The sequence below is a fragment of the Formica exsecta genome, unplaced genomic scaffold (genome assembly GCF_003651465.1).
Source record: "Formica exsecta isolate Colony F162 unplaced genomic scaffold, ASM365146v1 scaffold306, whole genome shotgun sequence".
Lineage (NCBI taxonomy): Eukaryota > Metazoa > Arthropoda > Insecta > Hymenoptera > Formicidae > Formica > Formica exsecta.
In genome coordinates, this window is record NW_021850317.1 from 40,133 (window position 1) to 67,557 (window position 27,425).

The following is a 27,425-nucleotide window of genomic DNA, read 5'->3' on the forward strand; positions in this document are numbered from 1 at the left end:
AAAGAATACACAGTTTCAGTGTGGACATCACGTTGCGGGACACCCTGTATACAGGGTGGGGCATTTATATTGAGACACCTAAATATCTAAAAAATAAAGCAAGATAGAAAGAAATGTTTCAGACAAAAGTTGTTCGGTTCTAAGCGGGACACATTATGAAAATATGGACTTGACCTTGAATGACCTTTTCAAGGCCAAGTCAAAGTGATCGATGTTTTCTTAAATGGAAACCCCCATTTTTTATTGCATATTCTTGTAGCTTATCTCGAGAGCTTTTCAAAACACTATAATAAAATATCTTTTCATTAAGTACTTTTTGAGTTATTCTATACAGGGTGTCCCGCAACGTGATGTCCACACTGAAACTGTGTATTCTTTGTGTCATTCTAAGTCAAAAAGTCTTAATACACATATGCCCTAAAGTCGCTTGTTTCGTTAGTTATAACGAAAAAATGTAAAAGTAGTTATTTCTCACACTAATGCGAGAAAAGCACCTTTATGACTTACCTTACCGCACTAGTAGTGCGGAAATAACAGGCATTACAAAAAATATTGTGTGTATGGCATGTGCCCGGAAGTGGAGCCCCCCCGGAACACACTGTTTTATGCATACACTTTTTAATGCGAAAGGAGGTTCCACATTGAATGTGGAGAAATCAGTTATACACAAAATGATTCGATTAAATTTCACGAATATTGGTAAATATGCATATTAGCGCCAACCTCACCAATTTCAATGACCTTGCTATATGTTGTCAAAGACATGACTCTAAGTAAATTGCAAAAATTTTTAGCCGTCGCTCGTTGTTTATTACAAAGTTATTAACAATCGAAGATAGTGACCGACCGAAGTGAGGTTCCACATGGGATTACAACTTTCCACGCGAAGCGAAGTTCAACGCAAACCTATGTGTCTAGTTTTTTGATAGTGGAGCCCCCCCACAGGGGGGGTGGAACATACTGCCTCCACGCATATACTTTTTAATGAGAAGTGAAATTCCACATGAGTTTACAACTTTTTACGCAAAGCGAGATTTAACTCATGTACAACCCATGTAGAATCTCACTTTGCTTTAAAAAATGTATGTATGGACACAGTCGGTTCCGCCCCCTCTACTGGGGGGCTCCACTATCAAAGAACTAGACACATTGGTTTGCGTTGAACCTCGCTTCGCGTTGAAGGTTGTAAATACATGTCCCGCACCCAACCCGCCGGTAGGCAGGGTGGACCTCGCTTTACAATGTATCATGTACTTTATAAGTTGTGCGTGCGTGTGTGTGCGCGCGCGCGCGTGCTTCCTGTCCGTGCATGTACTTTGGTATATTTCAAACTTTTTTTGTTAATAACTCTCTTTTTAATAAGCAACGAGCGACGATTAAATTAGAAAAAAAAGTTACTCAGAATTATGTCCTTAACAACATATGTCAAGGTCAAGGTCATTGGGGCTGGGTGAAGGTCACTCAGGAAGGTGACCTTGACAACATATGTCAAGGTCAAGGTCATCGGGGCTGCGTCCCCTAAACGTCACTTTTACCCCAAAGTTAATATATAAAAGTTGATTTACATATATAAGTTTTTAGAAATACTACCGATCATATATTTTCTTTATTTCGTCATAACTTATTTCAATTTTTCTTTATATGTGCAGAATTTTGCTAAGGGTGAGAGAGGAGTACTTGTTACCTTTTTGATATTCCAATTCTTAGTCCTGCTAATACTGTACGCTCATTGCACTGTTGGTGAAAATCTTTTAACTGAGGTAATGTTATAAAAATAAAAAAAAACAATTAATAAAAGTACAATGTTAAAAAGAAGCGATTTTCCCCAATAACATATTTTTCCTAATTTGTTGTACAGCATTATCTTCTAAAATGGCACTGTGATTTGGTGCAAGTACACATTGGTTTGCGTTGAACCTCGCTTCGCGTGGAAAGTTGTAAACCCATGTGGATCCTCATTTCGCATTAAAAAGTGTATACATAAAACAGTGGGTTCTGCCCCCCTTACGGGGGGGCTCCACTTCCAGAAGAAATAACCAAACCCAAACCTATTTCTAATTTAATTTCTCTCTATCTTTAAAATATAAGCTAGGTAATTCATGCCGAAATATACTATATACAGTCTTATGTCGCAAGTATCGGTCGGCCACTATCTTCAATTTTTAATAACTTTGTAATAAACGACGAGCACCCCACGGGAAGGCTGCACTTCCGGAAAATATAACTTAACCCAAACCTTTCAGTTTTAAAAGTAAAGTTGGATTATTTTTTATTGTCAGACTACGTACAAACCTTGATTTTCACAAATCTTTGTTTGTTAATAATTTTTTAATAAACAACGAGCGACGGCTAAAACCTTCTTACCGATCATATATTTTCTTTATTTCGTCATAACTTATTTCAATTTTTCTTTATATGTGCAGAATTTTGCTAAGGGTGAGAGAGGAGTACTTGTTACCTTTTTGATATTCCAATTCTTAGTCCTGCTAATACTGTACGCTCATTGCACTGTTGGTGAAAATCTTTTAACTGAGGTAATGTTATAAAAATAAAAAAAAACAATTAATAAAAGTACAATGTTAAAAAGAAGCGATTTTCCCCAATAACATATTTTTCCTAATTTGTTGTACAGCATTATCTTCTAAAATGGCACTGTGATTTGGTGCAAGTATTGTAATTTCAGATCTCTTAACAATTTTCTTCGGATTTGTAAAGTCTCTAATCATTTTTTTATCATTATTAACATGTTTTCTTTGAATTCCAAATTTCTTTCATTTCTTTTGGAGACAAAAAAATCGTTCTTTTCTAACGTTGTTCTTGTATATTAACAATATAAATCATTTTGAATGTTTTACATCATAAGAGAGTATATCTTTATACAAAATATTTTTTATAATAAATAAATATATATTGTGTAAATATATTTAAAAAAAAATCTAATCATAAATAAATATGTTTAAGTCGCAGGCATTAGGCACAGGTATTATACAGGGTGAGGAAAAAGTCCCGGACTCTTGAAATATTTCGGAAGGAGTGAGATGTCGAAAAAAATGTTTTAGACAAAAGTTATATGGTTTCGAGGGGGCCACATGATAAAAATATGGACTTGACCTTGAGTGACCTTTTTAAGGTGAAGTCAATGTGATCGATGTTTTCTTAAATGAAACTCCTGAGTGAGTTAAGAGAAATGGCTGAGCAGAGCGCGAGTGAAGAGCGAAAGCGGAGCAGTGCGTGATTTACGGAGCGATTGCGTGTTAGAATATTTTCAAGAGTGGTATTAGTTAGAGAGTCAATGTGATCGATGTTTTCTTAAATGAAACTCCTTATTTTTTATTACATATTCTTGTAGCTTATCTCGAGAGCTTTTGGGTCCCCTATTAGCTATATTTATCCAATAAATAATTAATTCAACATACTTATGTTTTATTTTGGAACACCCTATATATGTAAAAACTTGTGTTTATTTCAGTTTATATGTGTAGTATACGTAGGACTATTTCTGTAAATTAACTTAAATATCCAGTTTTTCATTGTCAGACTATGTATAAATCTTAATTTTTAAAAATTTTTGTTTGTTAATAACTGTTTAATAAGCAACGAGCGACGATTAAATTAGAAGAAAAAGTGGTAAATGTTCAGATTAACTTACACCTCACGGATCGTTCTCATTTTTACATATATTATAGAGGGCACGTTCCTAAGTAACACGCACTTTGAATTTTGTGGCGCTCTCTTCTGGTTTCAGAGATATGCGATTTTGAAGTATCATAATTTTCGCATTTATTTCTATGATCTTTTCACTATATCTTACTTGCATGTTTATGTTTTTTTGTTTACATTTGCGTCACTGTCAGTATATTTTATGTATAAATCTTGATTTTTACAAATTTTTGTTTGTTAATAACTTTTTAATAAGCAACGAGCGACGATTAAATTAGAAGAGAAAGTTACTCAGAATTATGTCCTTGATAACATATGTCAAAGTCAAGGTCATTGGGGCTGGATCCCCTATTCGCTATATTTACCAAAAATATTTTATTATAGTGTTTTGGAAAGCTCTCGAGATAAGCTATAAGAATATGCAATAAAAAATTTGGGGTTCCATTTAAGAAAACATCGATCACATTGACCTCACCTTAAAAAGGTCACTCAAGGTCAAGTCCATATTTTTATCATGTGGCCCCCTCGAAACCATACAATTTTTGTCTGAAATATTTTTTTCTACATCTGACTCCTTCCAAGATATTTTAAGGGTCCGGGACTTTTTATAGTATAAACTATACAATATTTAAAATACACCACTCGTAGAATTTTTACATACTATCTCAATGGAAACTAATTTCAATCTTTATTTAACCTAATTGCCAATTCTCTACGATCAAAGAGAATCAGACTAAAAGTTAGAACAAATTCTCGCTGTTGAAAGTAAATTTTAAAATAATACGAGTGAATGCAATTTATAAATTAACTTTATATTATAAAATTAATTTCTTAAGGAAAACTTTTTAAATAACTAAATGTTAATTTAAATAAATCTAATTTAACAAATGCTGTTCTGCAATATTTATTGTATAATTTTTAAATAAAAATTATAAAAAAAATGTTATTTTTAATACACTTTATAATGTGTAAACAGATTAAAGTGAGTTCGGCTATTCTATTTTACCGATCAAAGCGATTATTTTTTCCTGCATCTGAATCTTTTTGCTAGTTGTACAAAATTATAAATCCTTTTCCATAATTAAAATATATGCACATAGCAACGAATTCGGTTTGTACATTCTGCGAGTCTCAATCAAGCAGCGCGAAATATAAAGACTCAAAATTGATGCCTCGCCATTTTTAACACTTCCATCGGCTGAGTGATTCACAATCCAATCTCTGATTTGGAGTCATAGCAAAGGCGGCGAAACGTTTCTTTATTTAAAATCTTTATAATATTGGTTGGTCGATCCGAAGACGACTAATACTTAATTTCGAATTGGCCATTTTTCTATGTTTTGCAAATAAAATGAAATCTTACTTCTATGTGTTTATACTCCGTCCAGCGAAAAAATAACCACGGATTGGACGAAAACTCGTCCATTTCGGGCAGGTCTTCCCCCACAGAACGCCTATAAAGCCCCCAACACATCGCCGTATTGCTCGTGCAGCTTGCCAGTGCTAGCAACGAGTGACAGGTCCCTCCGACCATTTGGCATACTGACCATTGCAGTTATTTATCCTCAAAATAACCTTCGAACAGTTGTTTCAGTAGTAACGATTATTTTTAGTGTTTTTCTGCCAAAAAAGTATTCACAAAGTGCGATGGAAGAATTAGATATTGAAGTGCCGCTAATGTCATCTCCTGTGAAGAAAAATAAACGAGGCCAGGTAAACAATGATGAATAAAAATTATTAATCTGTTTGTAGCCCCAGAGAAAAACATGAAATCGAATAGATGTATAGTTGACGTTTATTCAACACGTCTAAGATAGGTCGACTTTCGCATCTAGATGGCCTCTTTTAGACGTTTAATAAACATCTCATTTTTTGACGTTTTTTTGACGTCAAAAATAAGACCAATTACAATATTAAATATAATAACACATTAATGTGTAATATACAGGGTGTCTCATAATTCGCGGATCACCCGCCATGTGCAGGTAGAGCACATGAAACCGAGAAGAAAAGTCCTTTACCATTTTGCGATTTTCTTAATAATTATTAAGAAATAAATTTAAAAAGATGGGCCAATCACAAGCGCGCGGCGAGAAGAGACTTCCTACTCAGGCGTTGCTAGGTGCGCGGTAAAGCGGTGGGAGGGGCGCTGTATACGGCTACGTACGAGCGAACGCTGAAGCCACGCATCTCGAACTATTCTCTCTCTCTCTCTCTCTCACTCTCTCTTTCTCTTTCTCGCGCGCGCGGCATAGGAAGCAGAGTTGGGCAAAAATCTAATTAACAATTACAAATTTCAACAATTACATTGTTTGCAATAATTAACAATGTAATTGTTTGCAATAATTAACGATTATAAAATGTAATTATTAATTGCATTAACGAAAATCGCAAAATGGTAAAGGACTTTTCTTCTCGGTTTCATGTGCTCTACCTGCACATGGCGGGTGATCCGCGAATTATGGGACAACCTGTATATAGATAAATCTAAATAATTAAATTTATGAAATTAAAGATTTTATTTATACGGAAGTTAATTTCTAATTTTATATTTTAAGTAGACAATAATGAACGACTTTCACTTATTCGGACACTTTATGTTCCATCGGGCATTTATCTGTGCGATTTTTCAAGAATCAGTTTAATATCTGAATTTTCCTATATGGAGATCATATCAGAAATTAAACTGATAGAAATAGTTGTTATTAGTCGCCTTTTGCAGGCTTTATATACACTCCATGACAAAAACTTAAATACCAGTATATAGAATGAGTATATAGTTCGCCGCATAGCGGTAAGTGTGAACTATAAACCCGCGGCAGTCAATCACTAGCGGTTTTTCCGTCAAAGCATAATGTTCATTAAGGACTAATTAATACCGGTTATTGTACATAACTGTACGCTCAGCAGGTGGTAAAACAGAACAGACATACAGTATGCTATCTCTTTTTCTCTTCAGGTATAGCCATAAACATCGTCAATCTCCAGAATCATATGATATATTGACAGAAATTTAATCTTGACGATACAAAGTGAATATTTAGTGTATGACCACAAATATGTTTTATGAAATTATTTTTCCAACAACAGAATTTGTGTTTTTATGATGTTACATACATATTGCGTTAACATTTACTATTAGATGTCTATTAGATGTCGAGAAGTGACTTGCAGCCCGAAAAGTGTTTTATAAACAATATACTGCTATTGTGTGAATATAAAGTTTTAATTGTGTTTCAAAAACTTTAATGACACAAAATTACATGGCATTTAATTCAGATATTTCTAGATGTTGTTTTAGACTAGATGGCTCCGATATCTAATAGACGTATATCCGATCTCGCGTTTCTCCTTGGGAGTATATTGGAGGCTGTAGTTTTAAAGTTTCAAGTGTCCTTTTTAGCATGAGTTCACTGCGTAAAAAATATGTTAAGATTTAATAAATTGTTTGAATAATCACGAATAAGATTATATTGATCTGACGCTTTGCCTTAATCGTCATTTGCTTCTATAAAAGAAAATTTATATCTATCAAGTAAATATTTACTCGTGACTCGTTTTTCTTGTATTGTTAAGATTTCAATTTTATAACGTATATTTTTCATTTGTATTTTCAGTCGATCCACAGCAGTCAGAAACTCATTATTATTAATTTACATAAAAAATTGAAAAAGACAATCCAGAAATTTTAAGTAAAGATGCTAATACTCAATTGGCAGAACAAACGGGTATTGGTATTTCGAGCATAAAAAAGATATTATTAGAATATAGAAACACAGGTGCGGTTACATCTCCAAATAAAAAGAAATGTCGCCTATCTTTTAAAGAAAAAATCGACGAATTTGATAAAAATGCCATTCGGAGAAAAATGCACGAATTTTACATATAAAGAATTGCCAATGTTGAATAAAGTTCTGCAAGCCGTAAACGCTGACGATGATCTTCCAAATTGTAAACGATCGACCTTTCATTTACTGTTAAAAGAACTAAATTTTGCATATACCACCCGACACCGCAATAGCATACTAACAGAGAGAAAACATTTAATTGTTTAGAGGAGAAACTACATGAGGGCTATAAAGAGATACCGAGAAAAGGGCCGGCAAATTTATTACCTGGATGATACTTGGATTAACGCCAGTGACGTCACGAAAAAAGTTTAGATGTATGAAACAGTTAAATCCAAGAAGGACGCATTTCTCCGAGGGTTGACAACGGGGCCAGCTAATCCAAGCGAAAAAGGCAAACGGCTAATTGTTTTGCATATTGGCAGTGCTGCTGATTTCGTTCCTGGCGGGCTTATATGTTTTGAATCGAAGAAATACAGGGGATTACCACGATGAAATGAATGGCGACACATTTCACGAATGGTTCAAAAATATTTTTACCATTGGACGACAATGCTGTTATTGTTATGGACAATGCTTCGTATCATTCCGTGAAACTGAAAAAACTGCCGAATACTTCTTGGAAAAAAGCCGAAATAATACAATGATTAGAAAGTAAAGGAAAAGAAATATCAGAGTCTATGGTAAAGGCCGAACTTTTGCAAATTGTTGCACAACAACAAAATAAATTTGATAAATATGTCATAGACGAAATGGCAAAACAGGACAACAAAACAATTCTCAGATTACCTCCATATCATTGCGAATTTCATTCGAATGAAATGGTATGGTTAATGGTTAAGGGATACGTTAAAAGTAATAACAATACTTTTAAAATTCAGGATCTCAAACTATTACTTGAACAAGGTGTTGATCAGGTAACAGCTGAACATTGGAATAATTTTATTATGCACATTAAAGATGAAGAGAAAAAGATGTGGGAGATCGACCATATACCCGATAGAATGATTGACGGGATATCTTCATTAATAATTAATGTCACAGGCAAAACAGATTCTGAAACCTCTGATAGCGATTATTTATCCTGTATGTCAGTCTATATGTCATTATAATTTTATATCACCTTTGTATATTATTATTACTTATTTCATATTTATATTATTATTATTTCGTACATATTATTATTATTTTGTTCACACATTATTACTACTTATTTTGTTCAAAAAATTATTATTACTTATTTCGTTCACACATTATTATTACTTATTTTGTTCACACAAATTATTATTATTATTTCCTTCATGTATTATTATTACTCATTTCGTATTCATATTCTGTATATACATATACATATTTCATATTCTGCTGACTTACCTCGGAAAGGATAGATCTTATCCCCCCTGTACAAGACCATCAAAATAAATAAATATGTATTTCATATTAACCTCGCTCGATTGTGTACTCAGTTTTCTTTTATATGCATCCCCAAAACTTAAAATTTTCCATAATATGAACGATCCCTAATAAAAATAAGTTAATATTAAGGATTTAATTATTTCGTAAATTATAAACATTCAATTGTGTAATTTAAATATATTATAACTCTTGCTCTTGTAGTTGCCTGTCATATTATTCCTTATTTTAATTTCGTATCACGTGTAAGAATCAGATTTCGATTTTAAATTACTTTGAAATGTTGAGATTATTTCACCCGTTTAATTTTCTAAACTGAGATAATAGTCCCGAGGAAACCATATCTACGTATACGATATTGAGTAACTCGCCATGTTCTCCCCACTTTGCCCGCCTATGCGCGGATCGTGATTATTCTCTCGCTGGACGGATATAATTCGTTTGTGGAAATTCAGATTTTTAATTAACTTGATTGTTCAAAATGGCCGACTAGACATCAGCTGCTCCTGTCGACTCCAGTAGTGCTTCAGCAAGATAAATATTAGGAGCCTACGGCCTGACGGTACGAAACACTCGTCGTGCTTTTATCGTTGTTAGCCTTATCCTTCGTGAACTACAAATGTTGCTCGGTCAGGATTGCCATACTTTTGCAATCTTGCATGTTAAATTTTTCGACTATCTTCTTCAAGTAGTGTTCTGGGCTAACAAAAGCTTCCTTTGTCGCCACTATTGCGTTTAACTTCCAATTCAACGAAATACTGGCCATCGCCCTCGGTCACTTAGAATTCGTTTTTAAACACCTCCAGCACTGATCTCAAGACAACCATTTTGGCCGCCATTAGCAGGCCGTTATCTACGTACAACAGCAATATCACTTTTATTTGCCGGACATGGCCGATGTATTCGCAACAATCGACTTCACTAGCGACAAAATCAAGAAAATGTCAAATTTTTTGTTCCATTGGCGCAATGATTATTTAAGTATAACAAATTTTAATAGGCGCACATATTGGATGCCATTTTTGGCCAAACTTGATTACAATTCCATATATATTTTTTCATCCACATTAGAGAAACGCTGTCTTTATGTCGAATAGGGGGATTTCCCAATCTTCTTTGGCCGTCAAAACCAACAACACACGAACTGATTTGTTGCACCACTGGTGCAAATATCTTGTTGAATGCCCAACTGCGAATATCCATGTGCTAATCGCACTTTATATCGGTCAACTTAACTAGCGCTATTTAGCTTTTGCTTAAACCACTTTTGATGAAATAGTTAATAAAAATCGCCATCACAAAGATATCACAATTCATGCTTCATCGTCTATACAAGCATACGCAACAATTATACCACTGTCTATTAAAACCATCTCGAGGCGGGCGATGGAAAAATCCAGGAACGCCTATGGGATCCTTCCGCAGGATGGGCAGTTTGGTTGCATATGAGTAATCACCACCTTCTACTCATCGCGCCTATGAGGATTCACGGGGAGGCCTGCCTATTTGTATCCCGATTTTCAAATATACATTTTAACTTTATCGTGCGAAAAATTGGGAAGTAGATGGTTCTAGAGCTATTGAATGTTTAGGATAAAGTCTATAAATACCTTTGCACATCATAAGTTCGTCCGGCAAATCTCAAATCGTTTACTACAAGTGAGTCATTTGGTCACTGTCATTGACTCAGATTTGTAGCTATGCTATGTGGAGTATGGATACGTTAGATTCTCCTTTTGGATATTGAGCCCCCTCACTACGACTCTAGACAGCACAAAATTCTTTATTTATGGCCTCGTGCCACTTGTTGGTTTTAGGCCCGGCCAGTGTTTTGGCAATTGATTTTGGCTCATCAATTTCGAATTAAAGTCTTTGTAATGATCCGGTGGCCAGCGTTGAGAGATCGCGCAATTGGCGAGCACTGACCGCTGGCTGCTATCTATGTTTTTTGGACTCGTCATTGTTGGCATCTTTGTTGTCGTCTTCCTTCATTAAGGACAATGAAATAGCGCCCTCCTCATCCCCCTCTGTTTGCTGTTCTGCAGCGCGACAGATAACGTCGGCGGGAGGAAGAGAAAAGCCAAATGACTAAATACACTAGCCCTTCCCTTTGACCGGTATCAAGTAATTGGAGAGGATAGGCCAGTCGTATTTCTGTACTTCAGTTGTCGAGCCTTCTTCTTTGCTCATTTGTAGGAATATGACTTCTAAAGGGCCCTACGAGGGTTTCTTATTCCTCCCGCAGAGGAGTCCTACATAAGAGTCCTACACAACAGTTTCTCTGGTGGGATGGGGGTTTCTCTTTTAAAGTCCCTTGTTTCTTCTACAGGGCAGCTGGAAGAGGTCGGGGCCCGAGCGAGGTCTTTGGATCCTAATTCCCCATTCTTCCTCACAATAACCGAGCGGTGTGGCGAAGCGCTTACTATCCACATCTCGCCACGGAAGGAAGTATGTCCCGTTAGAGACGCGTGGGAGGAAGAAAATAACTTTTTTCCCTCTCTTCCGCCGGGAAGTTTTAGGGCAAGGAGGTGCTCAAACGAAATGATGTTGCGTCTCTCGAGCGCCCCCTGACGATTGCCAGTAGTGGATACAAGAAGAGGTTTTAGTCAGTAGAAATCAGACATTTCCCTTAATCCTTCCCTGAGGACTGAGGGAACTTATGCAAGGTTTCCCACTCTTAATAAAAACAGGGGGCAATAGAATGGTCACAGCCTGCCAATGCTTCCGTGGTTTGTCAATATCAGCGACATCCTCCTGAAAGGTTACATGATGCGACACCGTAATCTTGTTTGTTGTCATGTCTAACAATCGATAATTTGGAACTTTCTTATCATAGTTGATCAGCAGTCTTTTTTGGCCTTAAGCTACCTCTTCTACCGAAGACTGTTCGGTACATGTTAATAGACAACTGAACCGAAAACTCACAAATAGGTCAAGTCCGGTACTCGGCCATATCATAGCTTGTATGGTAACTTATTTGATGATCTGGCGAATGGTATTCTCTAATAACGACATAAGTCGCTGCTAACCTTTGCTCACAATTATTTTGGAAGATCTTTGGCGAATAACATTGATTCGATCGACTTCAGCATTCATATGTTTGATTCATACGCTCGCCCTTTCCGTTTTATTCTGGCACCGTTTTAGTCTGGCACCTGACATTCCGTTTTATTGTTTGATGAACGATTCCATTAGCAACGGTGAATTCCTTCATTTTCTGATTTACGTACTCGCGACCAGTGTTCCGATCGGGGCTCCTTTTATCATACATACGCGTTAGTGCGACTGAAAATACATCAGTGAAGAGTTATGGGCGCAAAAGTTTTGGCGAGCCCCAACAGATAAAAGGAAATTATGAATGAATGAATGAATGAATGATTTATTGTTCTCTTCAGGGTTACAAAACTTTACAATAACTTAAAACTAAACCTTACAATCTTCCGCGCACTTATACTAACTTATTTACTAATTTCTAATTAACCTAAAGCTACCCTATTCCACCTTAGCTACCCGCCGTACACACACATACAACCCCTTCCCTCGTGTCTAACTCGCGCACCTACATTATTGGCACCCACATCCGTTTCCGCTGCTCTTGCTCCGCGCGTGCTGTCATCCTCTTTCTTTCTCTCTCTCTCTCTCTCTCTCTCTTTCTTCCTTTCGCTTTTTTACTCATTCTCTCACACATTCGCCCACTCCCACATTTTCTCATTGCACACTTCCTCACTCTCTCATCCCGTCTTTCCCATCTTCTCCCCTCCTTCTTTTTCTCATCTCTTACCAATTCTAATTTCCTCAGCCATCCTTCTCCCTCTCCTTCCTCCCCCAACACTTCCTTCACCATTTCTTGCCAGCCTCTTCCCTCCCCCCATCTTAAGCACTCATCCCAGAGCTCTGTTACATGGCACTTTTAATCGGGTTTAATAACATCCATAGTTGTAAAATGGCCAATTACAGCTATTCCTCTGAAGAATGGAATGACTGTGATTGGCCAGCCTTAGAACTACGGATGTTATTAACCCCGATTAGAGGTGACATGTAAACGTAGCCCCAGACATGTTCCCATGTCTCACTCGCCCTCTCACACTTTTTACACTTCCTTTTCCCCTCCTTCCTTCAGTATCAATTGTCCTTCATTCCGTTTCCCGTCCTAAATCTTACTAACCTCTGTCACATACTTTCTCTCTACATTTTTTCAGATATCCCCTTTATCCACCCATATCACTTAGCCCAGTCAACAGAGATGAAAAAAAGCGATTTGATTACATTAAATCCGGGAGTTTTGAAATTTTACAGGATCACGTAGTTTGTGACCTAAATAATTTTCTGAGTTTTCGACCTTGGCGAGGCGCCGCTCGCGCCGCCATATTGGAAAAATGGGGCGAAAAATGGTATTTTTGTAATATCTCTTTTTTAGTTGGTCCTATGACAAAAAAAGTTATTATCAATATTATAGAAGAGGAAATTTCCTACAACTTTTGTCTGAAACTTTTTTCAGTAGATTGGATAGTTTCCGACCTACAGTGGCGTAAAGCAGACAATATTCTGCGAATTTTTGGAAATGCTTGTTTCTGACCTATAGCGGCGTAAAAGCGGACAATATTTTGCGAATTATTGAAAATGCTTGTTTTTATTCGAATTTTTGAATGCTATCAATTGTATCTTGACATTGTCGACTATCGATTATATCATAAATTAACTATCAACTCATTTCCACACCACCATGAGGTAGAGTTATCGGCGCGTTATTTTTTAATGTGGTATTTCCAGTAGGCCTCTTTAATCCACATTCGCAATATATTTTTAAATTATTAACTATAAACAGCTCCGTTTTGATGGTCCAGGTTAATCGACATCTATTTCTTCTGTACTCGTAGAAGGAATCTCATAGTTGTCATTTAATTCGATTTCTTCGTTGACCCCAGTAAAAAACAATGTCTCGTCAATTTCTGTCTTTATTTATTTCTGCCATCAACATATCCTCATCATACAATTCTGTTGTCATCATTGATGAAAACATAGATTTGATTTTATTGATAGGATTAGCAAGATCACATTCAAATATTTATTTTTAAATGTCAGGTAAAGGAAAAATTCCAGAAAAGTTGTTTTCTTCTCAAAGTTTTCTGTATGGAGAAGCAACAGCAGATAATATACTGTTCCTCCATGCATCCAGCGGATGCGATACAACATCTGCTATATTTAATATAAAAAAAAACAAGTTTTTCACTATTCTGGAGAAGAATCCGCACTTGAACAATGTTGTGCAAATATACAAACAAAATGATAGACCGCGAATTTATTGCTACTGCCGGAGAAAGATTTCTGATCGCGTTATACGGTGATAAAGGAATCGAAACATTAGGTTCACTTCGCTATTAACGAACTGTGAAATCGATAATAAAAAGTAAATTTCATTTTGCCTCGTTGCCCACTACACGAGAAGCTGCACGTCAGCATTCATTTAGGACATCATCGAGTCTAGACTTGGTATGGCATCCCACAAAATTTACAGGAGTGGGGCTGGTAAAGGAGCAAAACTGGACTTATTCCAGTTAGAAACACAAATGATCCTGCTCCTCAAGCTTTGCTCCAATTTATTTCATGTAAATGCAAAACGAAATGCGGTGCAGCTTGCGGTTGTAGAAAAACGGGCCTTAAATGCTCCATTATCTGCGATTACTGCAATGGGCAAACATGTGAAAACATTTTGAACGATTTTGAAGATGAGGATAAAGAAAAAATACAGGCAGAAATTGAAGAAACATTGCCCTTAATGAGATTAACGAAGAATGAAAGAACAACATTGAAATTCCATTTCCAACTACAGAAGAAATAGATGAGAGAGATCATCCTGGACCATCAAAACGGAGCCGTATACAATAATTTAAAATATATTGTGAGAGTGGATTAGGCTTACTGGGGATATCACATTTTAAAAAAACGCGCCGATAACTCTACCTCTTGTAGAATGGAGTTGGTTGATAGTTAATTTATGATATAATCGATAGTCGACAATATCAACATACAATTATTAATTGATAACTTTCAAAAATTCGAGTAAAAACAAACATTTTTAAAAATTTGCAGAATATTATCCGCTTTTACGCCGCTGTAGACCGGAAACAAGCATTTTCAAAAATTCGCAGAATATTGTCCGCATTTACGCCGCTGTAGGTCGGAAACTATTCAATCCACAAAAAATAGTTTCAGACAGAAGTTGTACGAAATTCCCTTCTCTATAATATTAATAATAACTATTTTTGTCGTAGGACCAATCGAAAAAGAGATATTGCAAAAAAACTGTTTTTTCGCTCCATTTCTTCAATATGGCGGCGCGAGCGGCTCCCCGCCAAGGTCGAAAACTCAGAAAATTATTTAGAACATAAAACTACGTGACCCTGTAAAATTTCAAAACTCCCGGATTTAATGTAATCAAAAACTACCTATTGACTGGGCTAGCTTATTAAACTTGGACTCCTTTATCTTATCCCAACTTTCTTTCCTTTCCATTTGCTTTCTCATCACATCCTCAAAATCCATTCCTCCCCCCTCCATTCTCTTTTCCATTTCTTTCGCTCTTACCCCTCTTTTTTCAAAGAAACTCTTGTTTTCCTGTTCCTCTTCCAACAACTCCTATTTTGACTGACTGTCCCCTTTCCTCATTCTACCCCTCATCTCTTCCCACCATTTCTTGGTCAGATTGCTCCTCCTGATCTCCTGCTACTTTTTTTCAAATCCTCATGCCCTACTTCCCTCTCTTTCTTTGCCACTCCTCCCTCACTATGTACCCCGGCGTACCCCCATTATCCACCTCATTCACCTTTCCTGCAACCGCTCCACTTCTTCTCGCTCTCTCCGCCCCCATATTTCCACCTCATATTCCACTACCGACCACACCAAGGCATCAAAATGTCATAACGTTTTTCCTCAGTCCCCCCCAAATTTTTTTTCCTATGCCCCATACTTGTCCCATTACTACCGTCCCCTTTTTACTTTATCTCTTAGATGTGCCTCCTGCCCCCCATTTCTTTGTACCGTGTAACCTAAACGGGTAAACTGCATTATCTCCTCCACAACCTTTCCCTTCCACTTCCAGTCTCGCCATCATACTCGTCATCTCACCCTTTTCCTCCGCCATTAACACCAGATCATCCGCATACGCTAAGGAATATATCCTGCTTTCCCCCAACTTAATCTTTTCTCATCCCTCTCTCTTTAGTTATTCCTCCAAATCTGCCGTTAGGAGGTTGAACAGATACGGACTCAAAGAACATCCCTGCCTTACTCCTCTACCTGTCCAAAAACTTTCCCCCCTACCTCCCCTACCTTCACCCTATTCTTTGTCTCTCTTACGATATTTTCACGTCTAGCTATCAACCCTTCCCTTACCCCTCTGTCGTTCATTGCCTCTATCAACCTCCCCTGTCTACAGAATCAAACGCGACTCTCAGATCCACGAAAAATGCCACTAATTTATCGCTCGCCTTGCTTACTTGTCTGTTTATCAAGTAGTTCAGCGTATAAATGTTATCTACCGTTCCCACCCCCCTTCTGAATCCCGCCTGATTCTGCGGCACTAACCCCCTCCCTTCCACCTCCTCTCTTAATCTATTCGATAACACCGACGCCAGCGTGACTCTCATATACTCCTCCACCATTACCCCTCTCCTCATTCTACCCCTCATCTCTTCCTCACAATGGGCACAATAACCTCCTCGTTCCAATCCCCTATCCATCCCTCCGCCTTCCACACCCTATCACAAATCTTCCAAATCCATTCTTCCATCCCTTCCCTCCCGTATTTCCATACCTTTGCTGTAATTCCATCCATCCTTGCCGCCTTCCCATCCCTCAATCTTTTAAGTACCTCCCTTATTTTCTTCTTACTCATTCCCTTCTCTCCATCCCCATTCAATCCTCTCCTTATTACTCTCACAATCTTTCTATCTACTCCCCTAATAAACCTCTAAAATACCTGTCCCACTTTTCTATTCTAATTCCTTCATTAATCCTCTTTCTCCTTTTTCTGTCCTTGCCCACCACCTCCCATACCCGTCCCTCCGTCTTTACGTGCTGTATCTCCCTCTCCCATCTTTCGCTCTCCTCTCTTTTTTTTGTTTCCAACATGTTTTTGTATTTCGCCTTTTCCTCCCTGAACGCCCTCCCTTCTTCTTCCCTTTCCTCTATTTCTTTAGCTCCTTTCTCATCCCCCTCCTCACATTCTCCATCCCACCAGCCACTATTTGTTCTCTTTTGCTCCGATCTACACCCCACCTCTAATATTCCTTGGATCTGCTTTCTTATTTCCATCCAGGCCTCCTCCATCCCTTTAGCGCTCTCCTCTACCTCCCTCAAAGCCTCCCTAAATTCCTCCCTGTCCTTCATAGACCAAACCCGCCTATTCATTCTCCTCCCTCCTGTCTTTTTCCTTACTATCTCTTCTTTTCGCGCCTTACTGCAGAGCACTAATGGATGGTGTTCCGAGTCTATGCTATCCCCAATCTCCATTCTTTCTATCCTCTCCTTCAGTTCCATACTTTCCAACACGTAGTCTATTACCGACTCCCCCTTCCCTCCGTATATGTCCATTCCCCTTCTTCGTCCCCCTTTACTCTCCCATTAAAGATTTCTCATTCCACTTTCTCAATTCTTCGCAATAATACCCTACTCTCCTTGTTTATCTTCTTATCCTTCGGATTTCTACTCCCCCTTCCTTCCTCCCAATCCTTTTCCATCACAGCACCCCTTCTCTCCCATCCTGGCATTAAAATCCTCCCCTATCAATGTTCTATGATTTCTGCCCCCTTTTTCCTCCATCCATTCTCTTATAATATCCATTTTCCTATCCAAATTTCCGTTTACGTATACTCCCACCTTCCTCCATTTTTCCCCATCTAAACTAATCTCCGCCGCTACTATTTCCTCTATCCCTTCTCTAATCGTTACTCTTTCCACCTCAATTCCAACTCCAATTCCTATCAGCATCCTTCCTATAGACCTTCCTCTCTTACTTTTCCTCTTTGCCAATTACATTTTCCGTCTAAATCCCCTTGGCAAATATTCTTTGACCCTCCCCCACCTCTTCTCGTCTAACCATGTCTCACACAACATTAATATATATTCTAATCTCTTATCTCTCTCCACAAATTCCTCCCTTTATTTTCTAGTTCTGCCACATTTCAGAATGCTATTTTGTACACTTTTTCCCCCCTGTCCTTTGCGATTCCCTCAACTCTACTTTCCTTAAACTTCTCTTCCCCTCCCCCTTTCTCTTCTCCCTTCCACCCCATTTTCACTCTCTATATTGACATTAATCTCCACACCGTCCCTCTCTATTTCCTCCTTTTCTCTCCCTTTTCTGCCCTTTCCCCATCTTCTCCCGCCCAGCCCCTCGCTCTTCTAGCGTGTCCCATCTCTTTCCATCCACTAAAATTTCTCCCTTTTCATTCCATAACCACCACTGCCCATCCCATACAGCACCGAAAGATTGCAGAAACGTTGTATAGATCTTGCATTGAAACATTGTAATATTTCATAGAAGTTGCGAAATGTTTTTGCAATGTTATTGCAAGCCTGCGGCAACGTCGAAATATCCGTCCTTAGAAATATTACAATGTAAGATTACAGTAATGTTACGGTGCAATGTATTTGTAATATTGAAATGCGTTGCTACAAATATGCAGAATTTAATAGATAAACTTTGAGAATATATAAAGACATCTAAGAGAGATAAGAAAAAAAGATTGAGAATTTACGCAATTACAACGAGTTTCATCTCGTCTCTTTTAGATGTCTTTATATATTCTCAAAGTTTATCTATTAAATTCTGCATATTTGTAGCAACGCATTTCGATATAAGACTTTATTTTACATTTTAAGTAGACAATAAACGGATAATTTTAACTTTTTCGGACATTTACTTGTCCGATTTCTGAACAATCAGTTCAATATCTGAATTTTCTGTTGGGATTGTATCAGATAAATTAAACCGATAAGAATAGTTATATCTTTAATATTACTGGCCGCTTTTTGCAAGCTTCATATAATCATCGTGACTGAAACTTAAATACGGGATAGATAACGCAACACGCGCCGGATAGCGGTAAACGAACGAACTAGCGATTCCCAAAAACTGTTTTTTTGTAATGCTTTTGAATGTTGCTGTAACGTTCTCATAAAATCTTACAATTACATGTTCCAATAATGTCTCAAAAATATTGCATTGCAACTTGCAAGATTGTAACATTACTGCAATGAAATTGCAATGTTCTGTGCTGTATGAGATTAATCGAAATTTTGTCACTCCCTGCCCATACCCTATTCCCTTTACTCTTTCGCTCTCTCTCCTAATTTCCATTTTGTCTTCTTTTTTTTCCATGTCAAATCCTCCATTATCCACACTTTTCTCTCTTTCAGCTTTCTCTTCCCCTCCATCACCCTCCCTTTTTCTTTTCACTTCCTAATCTCACCACCACCATTTCCCATCACTCCTCTTTACCTGTCCTTATCTGCCTTACTTCCTCTATCTTTACCTTTACTCTAATTTCCGCTATCACTTTCTCAATCCCTGCCTTCACTTTTCCGTCCTCCACTTTCAATCTTTTTATTAGCACATTTCTCCTTCTTTCCCTCCTCACCATCTTCTTTTCCATCTCTTCTACTCCTTCCACCATCAGCCTTATTCTTTCCTCTTCCTTTCTTTCCTTTCCCCCTTCACCTCTCTCTTCCAATTTTTCAATTCTTTTTTCTCACTTTCCCATTCCCTCTATGTCCATATCCTCCTCTCTTCTCTCTAACTTTTTCTCCAAATTATCCGCTCTTTCTCCAATTTCCATTTCTCCTCTCTTCTTTTCATTTCCTCTAAATCCCTCCTTATTTTCCCTAAACTTTCCTTTAATCTACTCCATACAAATCTGATTTCTTCCATAACTTTCCTCTAACCCTCCTCTCCCCCCTTCATCCTCTTCCCTTCAGGCGAAGAATGGGCGATGAATCTCTGCGTTTTCTTGTTCTGTTGGAAGACCCCTTCTTCCTCCACCTTCCCGCCCTTACCCAATCCTTTCACATCATCTCTTTTCCGCTTGAACATATCCTCCTATGATGCCAGAAACTGACTCTGGTAGCATGCGGTAGTATGTGGAGGGGATAACACAACAGTAGAAAACAACATTCATGTGAGACATGTACGCGGTTTTCGATTGTATGTGTATCCCTTCCACATGCTACCTCATGCTACCGGAGTCAGTTTCTGGCATCACTGATATCCTCTAATGTTCCCATGCTACCACTTTTTCCCTTTGTTACCCTTCCTAAAGGCTCCAGCTTTCCCTTATTCATCTCCCCATCCATTTCTCTCTATCCATCCCTTCAAATCTCCCGTCTACTCCATTCGCCCGCCGACTCCTTCTTTCTCGGTCCGTCAGCTGTCGCTACCTCCCACACCTACCTTCATTGCCACTCTTCCCCGACCCTAACCTCTAAATCCCAACCCATCTTTCCCATTTTAATCCTTCTTTACACTCCATCCGTACACTCGACCGTATATTCCACCTCACTCTTCTTTTCTTTTTTCTCTTCTTACATACCTTTCAGCCTTCTCACTTTTACTTCGCTCCGCTTTATGCTAATATCTTTGCACGTGCACATATTCTTCGACCACTTTCAATCTCACCGGAAACGAAAGTCCAATAAAAGGAATTATGTATTTTAGATGGATGTGTATTTGTTATGCATATGTGTCAAACATATCACATAGTTCTAGTACATTTTTGTAAAAAATTAAATAATTTAATATAGTGATGAACAATGTATATCTTTTCGATACTTCACTGATGCTGCATCATGCGGATGTATGGCACATCCGCAAAAAAGGGAGTCCTGGTCGAAACACTGCTTGTGACCATTAAACGAAGTACTGACCGATTAAGTTGATTTTTGAGTAAGTTTGTGATCGCCACGAATTTTCCAAACACTTCTTCCTTTGAGTGGATGAAACAAATGAAGCACATTCCTGTTGCATTGTCAATGAAAGTCACAAAACGTCACTTGCCATCATAGCTGGCCACTAGCTGCGGACTATTAACGTCCGAGTGTAGAAACTTGAGATAATCACGTGTTTCGCAACTTTTAAAAGACTTCTTTGTCATTACCAAACTGACACGCTTCACAATTTGGTGTCTCTTAGAATATTTACCTCCATATGGCCGGCTCTTGCAATCTCCCGCATTTTCTTCAAAATGATGTGACCAAGTCTGGCGTACAGGTTCAACGTTATTCGTTATAGCATAAGATTCTCTATTTTCAACAGGCGGATCTCATATAAATTATTCTCGGTCAGGCAGCCTTCCATGCTCCCTGACACCGTCTTTCCAAATAAATTTCATTTTGCCTTCGCAACAACGATTTTGATGCCCGGCCTGCTCTGTCAGACCAATGCCGATAAGATTTTACAGGCCAGGAAAATATATGGCGTTCTTGAAAATAACTCATTTTTATTAACCCAGATTTCAGCTCCAACAGTATTACGGCCAGGCAAATACAACTTGTATTTTCAGCAAGCTTCATCTTCTTCACTAATGGCACTTAATCGATCGTTGAACATGTAGCACGATGCGCCACTATCTGCCAATGTTTGGCCATCATTCTTATCCTTTTCTTCGGCATTCAAACATATGTATCCAACATCTTCCAGCTAGCCTTCCATGCTCCCTGACACCGTCTTTCCAAATAAATTTCATTTTGCCTTCGCAATAACGATTTTGATGCCCGGCCTGCTCTGTCAGACCAACGCCGATAAGATTTTACCTCAGGCCAGGAAAATATATGGCGTTCTTGAAAATAACTCATTTTTATTAACCCAGATTTCAGCTCCAACAGTATTACGGCCAGGCAAATACAACTTGTATTTTCAGCAAGCTTCATCTTCTTCACTAATGGCACTTAATCGATCGTTGAACATGTAGCACGATGCGCCACTATCTGCCAATGTTTGGCCATCATTCTTATCCTTTTCTTCGGCATTCAAACATATGTATCCAACATCTTCCAGCTTCTTCCAATTATGGCCACTCCCTTCGCTTCGTTCTTTCCGTTTAGAACAATCACGCTTAAAATAACCACTCTTGCCAAAACCAAAACAGGCTTTCACCATCTTAGCTAATGGCTTCTTACCCTTGGTGGACTTCTACTCAGTCTTCACAACAGTACTTCTTAACATACGACGCTTCATTTACTGATACCAAACCAAAGCCAGCCTCTTCACTTAGTAACAGTTTCTTAGCGGTTTCGACAGATTGTTCCTCTGCGGCTACCAGCATAAGCACCACATTTACTGTGCTAAACTTGAACAGAATTCTATCTAGTAATTTGATCATGAGATCTGAATCGGTCTTTGCGTTGGCACATTGTTTGTATTACGTGATCAGTGACGATATGTATGGCTATCGATCCGCTAGTGTAGTTATATTCGTAGTAGACTGTTGGCTTCCAACTGACCTCGTTTTTCCATTTGTAGATATCATATAAACTTAACCACATTTAAGCTGCCGCAGTCATCACAAATTTAATTGCCGATAAAATGGTCAATTATGCCAGTCTATCACCATTCTCTCATTTCTCGATCTCCGCTGTCCTTGTGAAGTTTTCTGGCCTGACTGCGCTACCATCAACGTCTTCACTAGGCCATTCACCTTGAAGTACTGCATCATGACTAACTTCCGCACCTTATCCCAATGGATTCCCGGCCTATTTCTCAAATTAAGGCATTTCGACGCCATAGTCATTCATTTTTGGTGATCTATTGCACATATTTAAAATACTTTGATGATGCTTGGCGAGTTCACTTTTCACAGTTCAAGATTCAAAAATAAATAGTAACACTCAACTTGCACAGTGGAAATGTGCTGGTTCATAATTTGTTGAGTTATTACATATTTAACAGAGAATAGAGTTTATTGAAGAAGAAATTACAAAATGATAAGCGCACATATGAACATGTAAGACATGTAAGAAAAACAGCGACATAAGCTTTGGAAATGCAGCCATATTGAGCGATGCAAGCGCCAGTCCTGATAAGCTCAGCCAGTTTCATTATCAGTCAAGCGGCCAAGTACGAAAACAAATAATGGATACTGTTGTGCTTTTAGCCGCTAAGGAAAAGATCTTTTGGGATTTGTACGCCCAAAAGATTAGGATCCACGCTCGAAATAAGACACTCCCGGATGTTAGGTATAAAGTAGTATATTTTACAAGATTTATTACAGTGTTCACTTGTTCACAATTAATGGTCGGGCGCGATACGTACAGTAGCGAATTATCGGACGATTTTTGGGCAAGTCCGTGCTTGATGTTAATGAGCTATATTACTGAGCTAGCTTCGGTGCATCTCGCGCTCAATGTATATTAATTAATTAGGTCGTTGATTAGGGGGGAGCATGGTGACCCTGACCGGAGCATGTCTCGTGCTCCGCTTGTCAGTCCGTCTCGTCAGCTTCCGGGAATTTTACTGTGACTTCCTTCTCTTTAGTCACATATCTTACTTTTATTTTATTAATAATCTTTTATTAATTTCTTCTTTCTTAATTACTTTTTCTTGAGCTCTTTTCCTAATTTAATGTTTTGCTTTGCTCTGCTCTTTTTTAATCTTTTCTGTGCTACTTTACTCTTTTATCTTTTAGTATTGGGAAATTGGTCGGGTTACGACAATACCTTGCCATTCTTAACATAATATTTGACAATTAGAAATGAGCTTAAAAGCTTATTATAAAAGATTTCGATGCAAAAATTTTTATATACGTGTGTGTGTGTGAGATCGAACCTTGTTTCTCGCAAGCTTTCCCAGGGTGCATCTGCAGTTCCAGATCAACTTGGAGATAAAAATCGGTGCATTAAGGGTCCTAAGAGCCGCTTGGCTGTCCGAACAAATGCTAATGTGACTGTCCCTCTTTCCAATGGTGAGAAAACTTTGTACGCATCATAAAATCGGCACTATCTTGACCTGGGAGACCGTGGCGAATTATCCGAGAGGGATAGACTCATTAATCCCTTTCCCTCGACAATGGACGCCTGTTCCAGAGCTCGAGCCAATCCTGGATCCACGCGTAAAGAAAAGGACCCCATTCTTCAACAACGGACCCTGCGGCCTAAGCCAGCCCTCCCGCTCCAGAAAGCATACCTTGAAAGGCGCCTTCAGGGCATGAATGGCTGGCACTCTGGAGTGACCTTCACTTGGACACAGTACAATTGGACACGGTGCAAATGGACACGTTGCAAATGGACACGAAATTTTGCACACGGTTCAATTGGACACAGTGCATTTGGACACAGTAGCTTTTGGACACAGAAGAAAATTCATTTGGACACCGTTCAGTAGCACACCGGTCAGTTGCACACCGTTCAGTGGCACACCGTTTAGTTGCACACATAAAAATGCACATCGTTCAGTTGGACACATAAAAATGCACACCGTTCAGTTGCACACCGCTCAGTTGCACACCGTTCAGTTGCACACCGCTCAATTGCACACCGGTCAGTTGCACACCGCTCAGTTGTACACACACACACGGGGGGGTGCAAGAGAGGCCTTCGGCACCCCTTCCGCACCCACCCCGTTGAGCGGTGTGCAACTGGACGGTGTGCAACTGAGCGGTGTGCAACTGAAAGGTGTGCATTTTTATGTGTCCAACTGAACGGCGTGCATTTTTATGTGTGCAACTGAACGGTGTGCAACTGAACGGTATGCAACTGAACGGTGTGCAACTGACCGGTGTGCTACTGAACGGTGTCCAAATGAATTTTCTTCTGTGTCCAAAAGCTACTGTGTCCAAAATTATTGTGTTGTATAATTTGGAATACATACACACGCATATATGCATGTATAATTTTGAAATTTTTTGGCATTTATTATTAACTTTGTTTGGTAAATAAACGTTTGTTACAGTTCGTTTACACACAGTTCGTTTGCACACACAGTTCTTTTGCGCACAGTTCTTTTACGCACATTTCTTTTGCGCACATTTCTTTTGCGCACATTTTTTATGCGCAATTGCAACGTGTCCAATTGTACTGTGCGCAAGTGAGCCTCTCCCCCGGAGTATACCCCTGATCCAATGAACCAGCCTGTCCGAGACACCCCGCAGCGTTGCTTCCCTACAAACAACCTCATGAGAGATATTGTTAAAGGCGCCCTCTATATCTAGAAAGGTCTCCACCACATAACCTCCCTCTATGAGATCTCCTCTCAATTTGAGGTACCAGAGAGTGGAGGGCCGTTTCCGTAGAGAAGCCCATCCTATAAGCGTGTTGATTCTCGTGCAGCGGATGCCGCCCAAGAACAACATCCCTTAAATAAACCTCGACCAGCTTTTTCAATGTTTTCAGAAGGAAAAACGTCAGGTTGATCGGTCTGAAATCCTTGGTAGAGGTGCAGCAGGTTCTGCCGACTTTAGGTATAAATACCATCCTCGCCAGCCTCCAGGTTTTGAGTGTATAACCCAAAGCAAGACATGCTTTCAGCATCCGAGTAAGCGTTCTGCTGACCTGTCCGAACCCCTCTTGTAGGAGCGCCCGGAAAATCCGGTCCAGTGGACTTGAATGGCTTAAAGGATCTGACGGCCCATTTCACCTTTTCAGACTTGATAATGCTAGCCGCCAGTTCCCAATCGCACTCACGTACCTTTAATATGGGCTCCGCAGCCCACTCATCCGAGTCGACATCAGGTTCCCTTCTGAAGTCCGAAAAATTGGTCCCCAGGAGATGAATCAGACATTGCTCCCCCGAAACCACGTCCCCATCCGAAAGGTTTATTGCCTCCGGGTTTCTTACCAGTATTCTGCAGAGCCTCGAGGCCTCCTGAACCTCCATGGACTCGCAGAATAGCAGGTTCTGCCGACTTTAGGTATAAATACCATCCTCGCCAGCCTCCAGGTTTTGAGTGTATAACTTGGGTTATAAGCAAGACATGCTTTCAGCATCCGAGTAAGCGTTCTGCTGACCTGTCCGAACCCCTCTTGTAGGAGCGCCCGGAAAATCCGGTCCAGTGGACTTGAATGGCTTAAAGGATCTGACGGCCCATTTCACCTTTTCAGACTTGATAATGCTAGCCGCCAGTTCCCAATCGCACTCACGTACCTTTAATATGGGCTCCGCAGCCCACTCATCCGAGTCGACATCAGGTTCCCTTCTGAAGTCCGAAAAATTGGTCCCCAGGAGATGAATCAGACATTGCTCCCCCGAAACCACGTCCCCATCCGAAAGGTTTATTGCCTCCGGGTTTCTTACCAGTATTCTGCAGAGCCTCGAGGCCTCCTGAACCTCCATGGACTCGCAGAATCTCCTCTAGCTCTCTCTCTTGGCGGCTATTACAGAGTCCCTATAGATCTTCTGGGATTTCCGATAGAGATCTCAGTCGAACGGGCAATCCATGTTGCTGGTTCTGTTTCAAACACGCCGAGCCCCTTCCCTGAACCTCTGCAGTTCCGGTCTCGACCAAGAGACTTTCTTGATGAAGCGAACCACTCTCACTGGGCAGTTCATTTCATAACAATTTCATAACTGCCCGCTACAGCCTTTTGTAGATGATCTACGCAGAGCTCCATCTCCACATTAGTCCCGTGCCTCTTAGGGAAGCCACAGAGACCAGTGAATAAGTCTCTCCGAAACAAGTCTCAGTCCGTCCTTCTTGGATTTCTTCTACTGATTGTCTCAGGTCTCACATATTGAGCTTGAAAACAATCTGCTTGTGGTCGGAAAAGGAATGCTCATATGAGATCTGCCAGCCGACAACCTCAAAAACCAAATTTCTAGAACACAAGGTGAGGCCAAGCACCGCATCCCTTAGCACATTCCGGAATGTTGGGTCATTACCCCTATTTAGGATCTTCAGGTCAGTGGCCACCAAGTACTCCAGGAGCTTTCTGCCTCGGTCGTTGATATCGGTGCTCCCCCAAATCATGTGGTGCGCATTAGCATCGCACTCCACAATCAGCGACAGCCCGTTTCCCTGGCAATGTTCTGCCAACTTAACCACAGGTCCTGGCGGAAGCGAGCTCCCTTTCTCATTCAAAAAATATGCTGAACTCACCACTACCTTCCTGGTTTTACCTGTGTTGGATTTGATGAGATCCACTGTGATCCCCACAACAGCCCTGAAACAGAATTCCGGCATGAGCTGCGCTTCCAAACCCTTGACCACAATTACAGCCCTGGGATTAGACTCTGTGGCGGTTTTAAAAAATCTTCCACAGGCCGCAATGCTCCTAATGCAGCCCCTGTAAACCCAGGGTTCTTGCAGTAAGCAACTACTTGTATGTACCACAGTCATGCTCCTGGCCAGAACAGCCGAGGCGCCCTTGCTGTGGTGCAAATTAATCTGGGTGAATCCCACCTTCGCCATGTCCACTTTGTTGAGGACCTGACGCCGGCTGGGACTCTCCCTGTCACGCTCCCTCGCTACAAGCCCCGAGCAGGCTCACAGTGACCTGCTCGAGCCCATAGCTCAACCT

General features: G+C 39.5%; 1 protein-coding gene across 1 annotated transcript in view; it reads left to right on the forward strand.

The window, feature by feature from the left end:
- Positions 1 to 27,425, forward strand: part of LOC115237700 (putative odorant receptor 85d) — a 36,450-nt gene that overhangs the window by 3,915 nt on the left and 5,110 nt on the right. Inside the window, exon 2 of the mRNA XM_029810921.1 lies at positions 1,650 to 1,760. Within this exon, the coding sequence (XP_029666781.1) occupies positions 1,650 to 1,760 (111 nt within the window). The remainder of the gene's footprint in view (positions 1 to 1,649; positions 1,761 to 27,425) is intronic.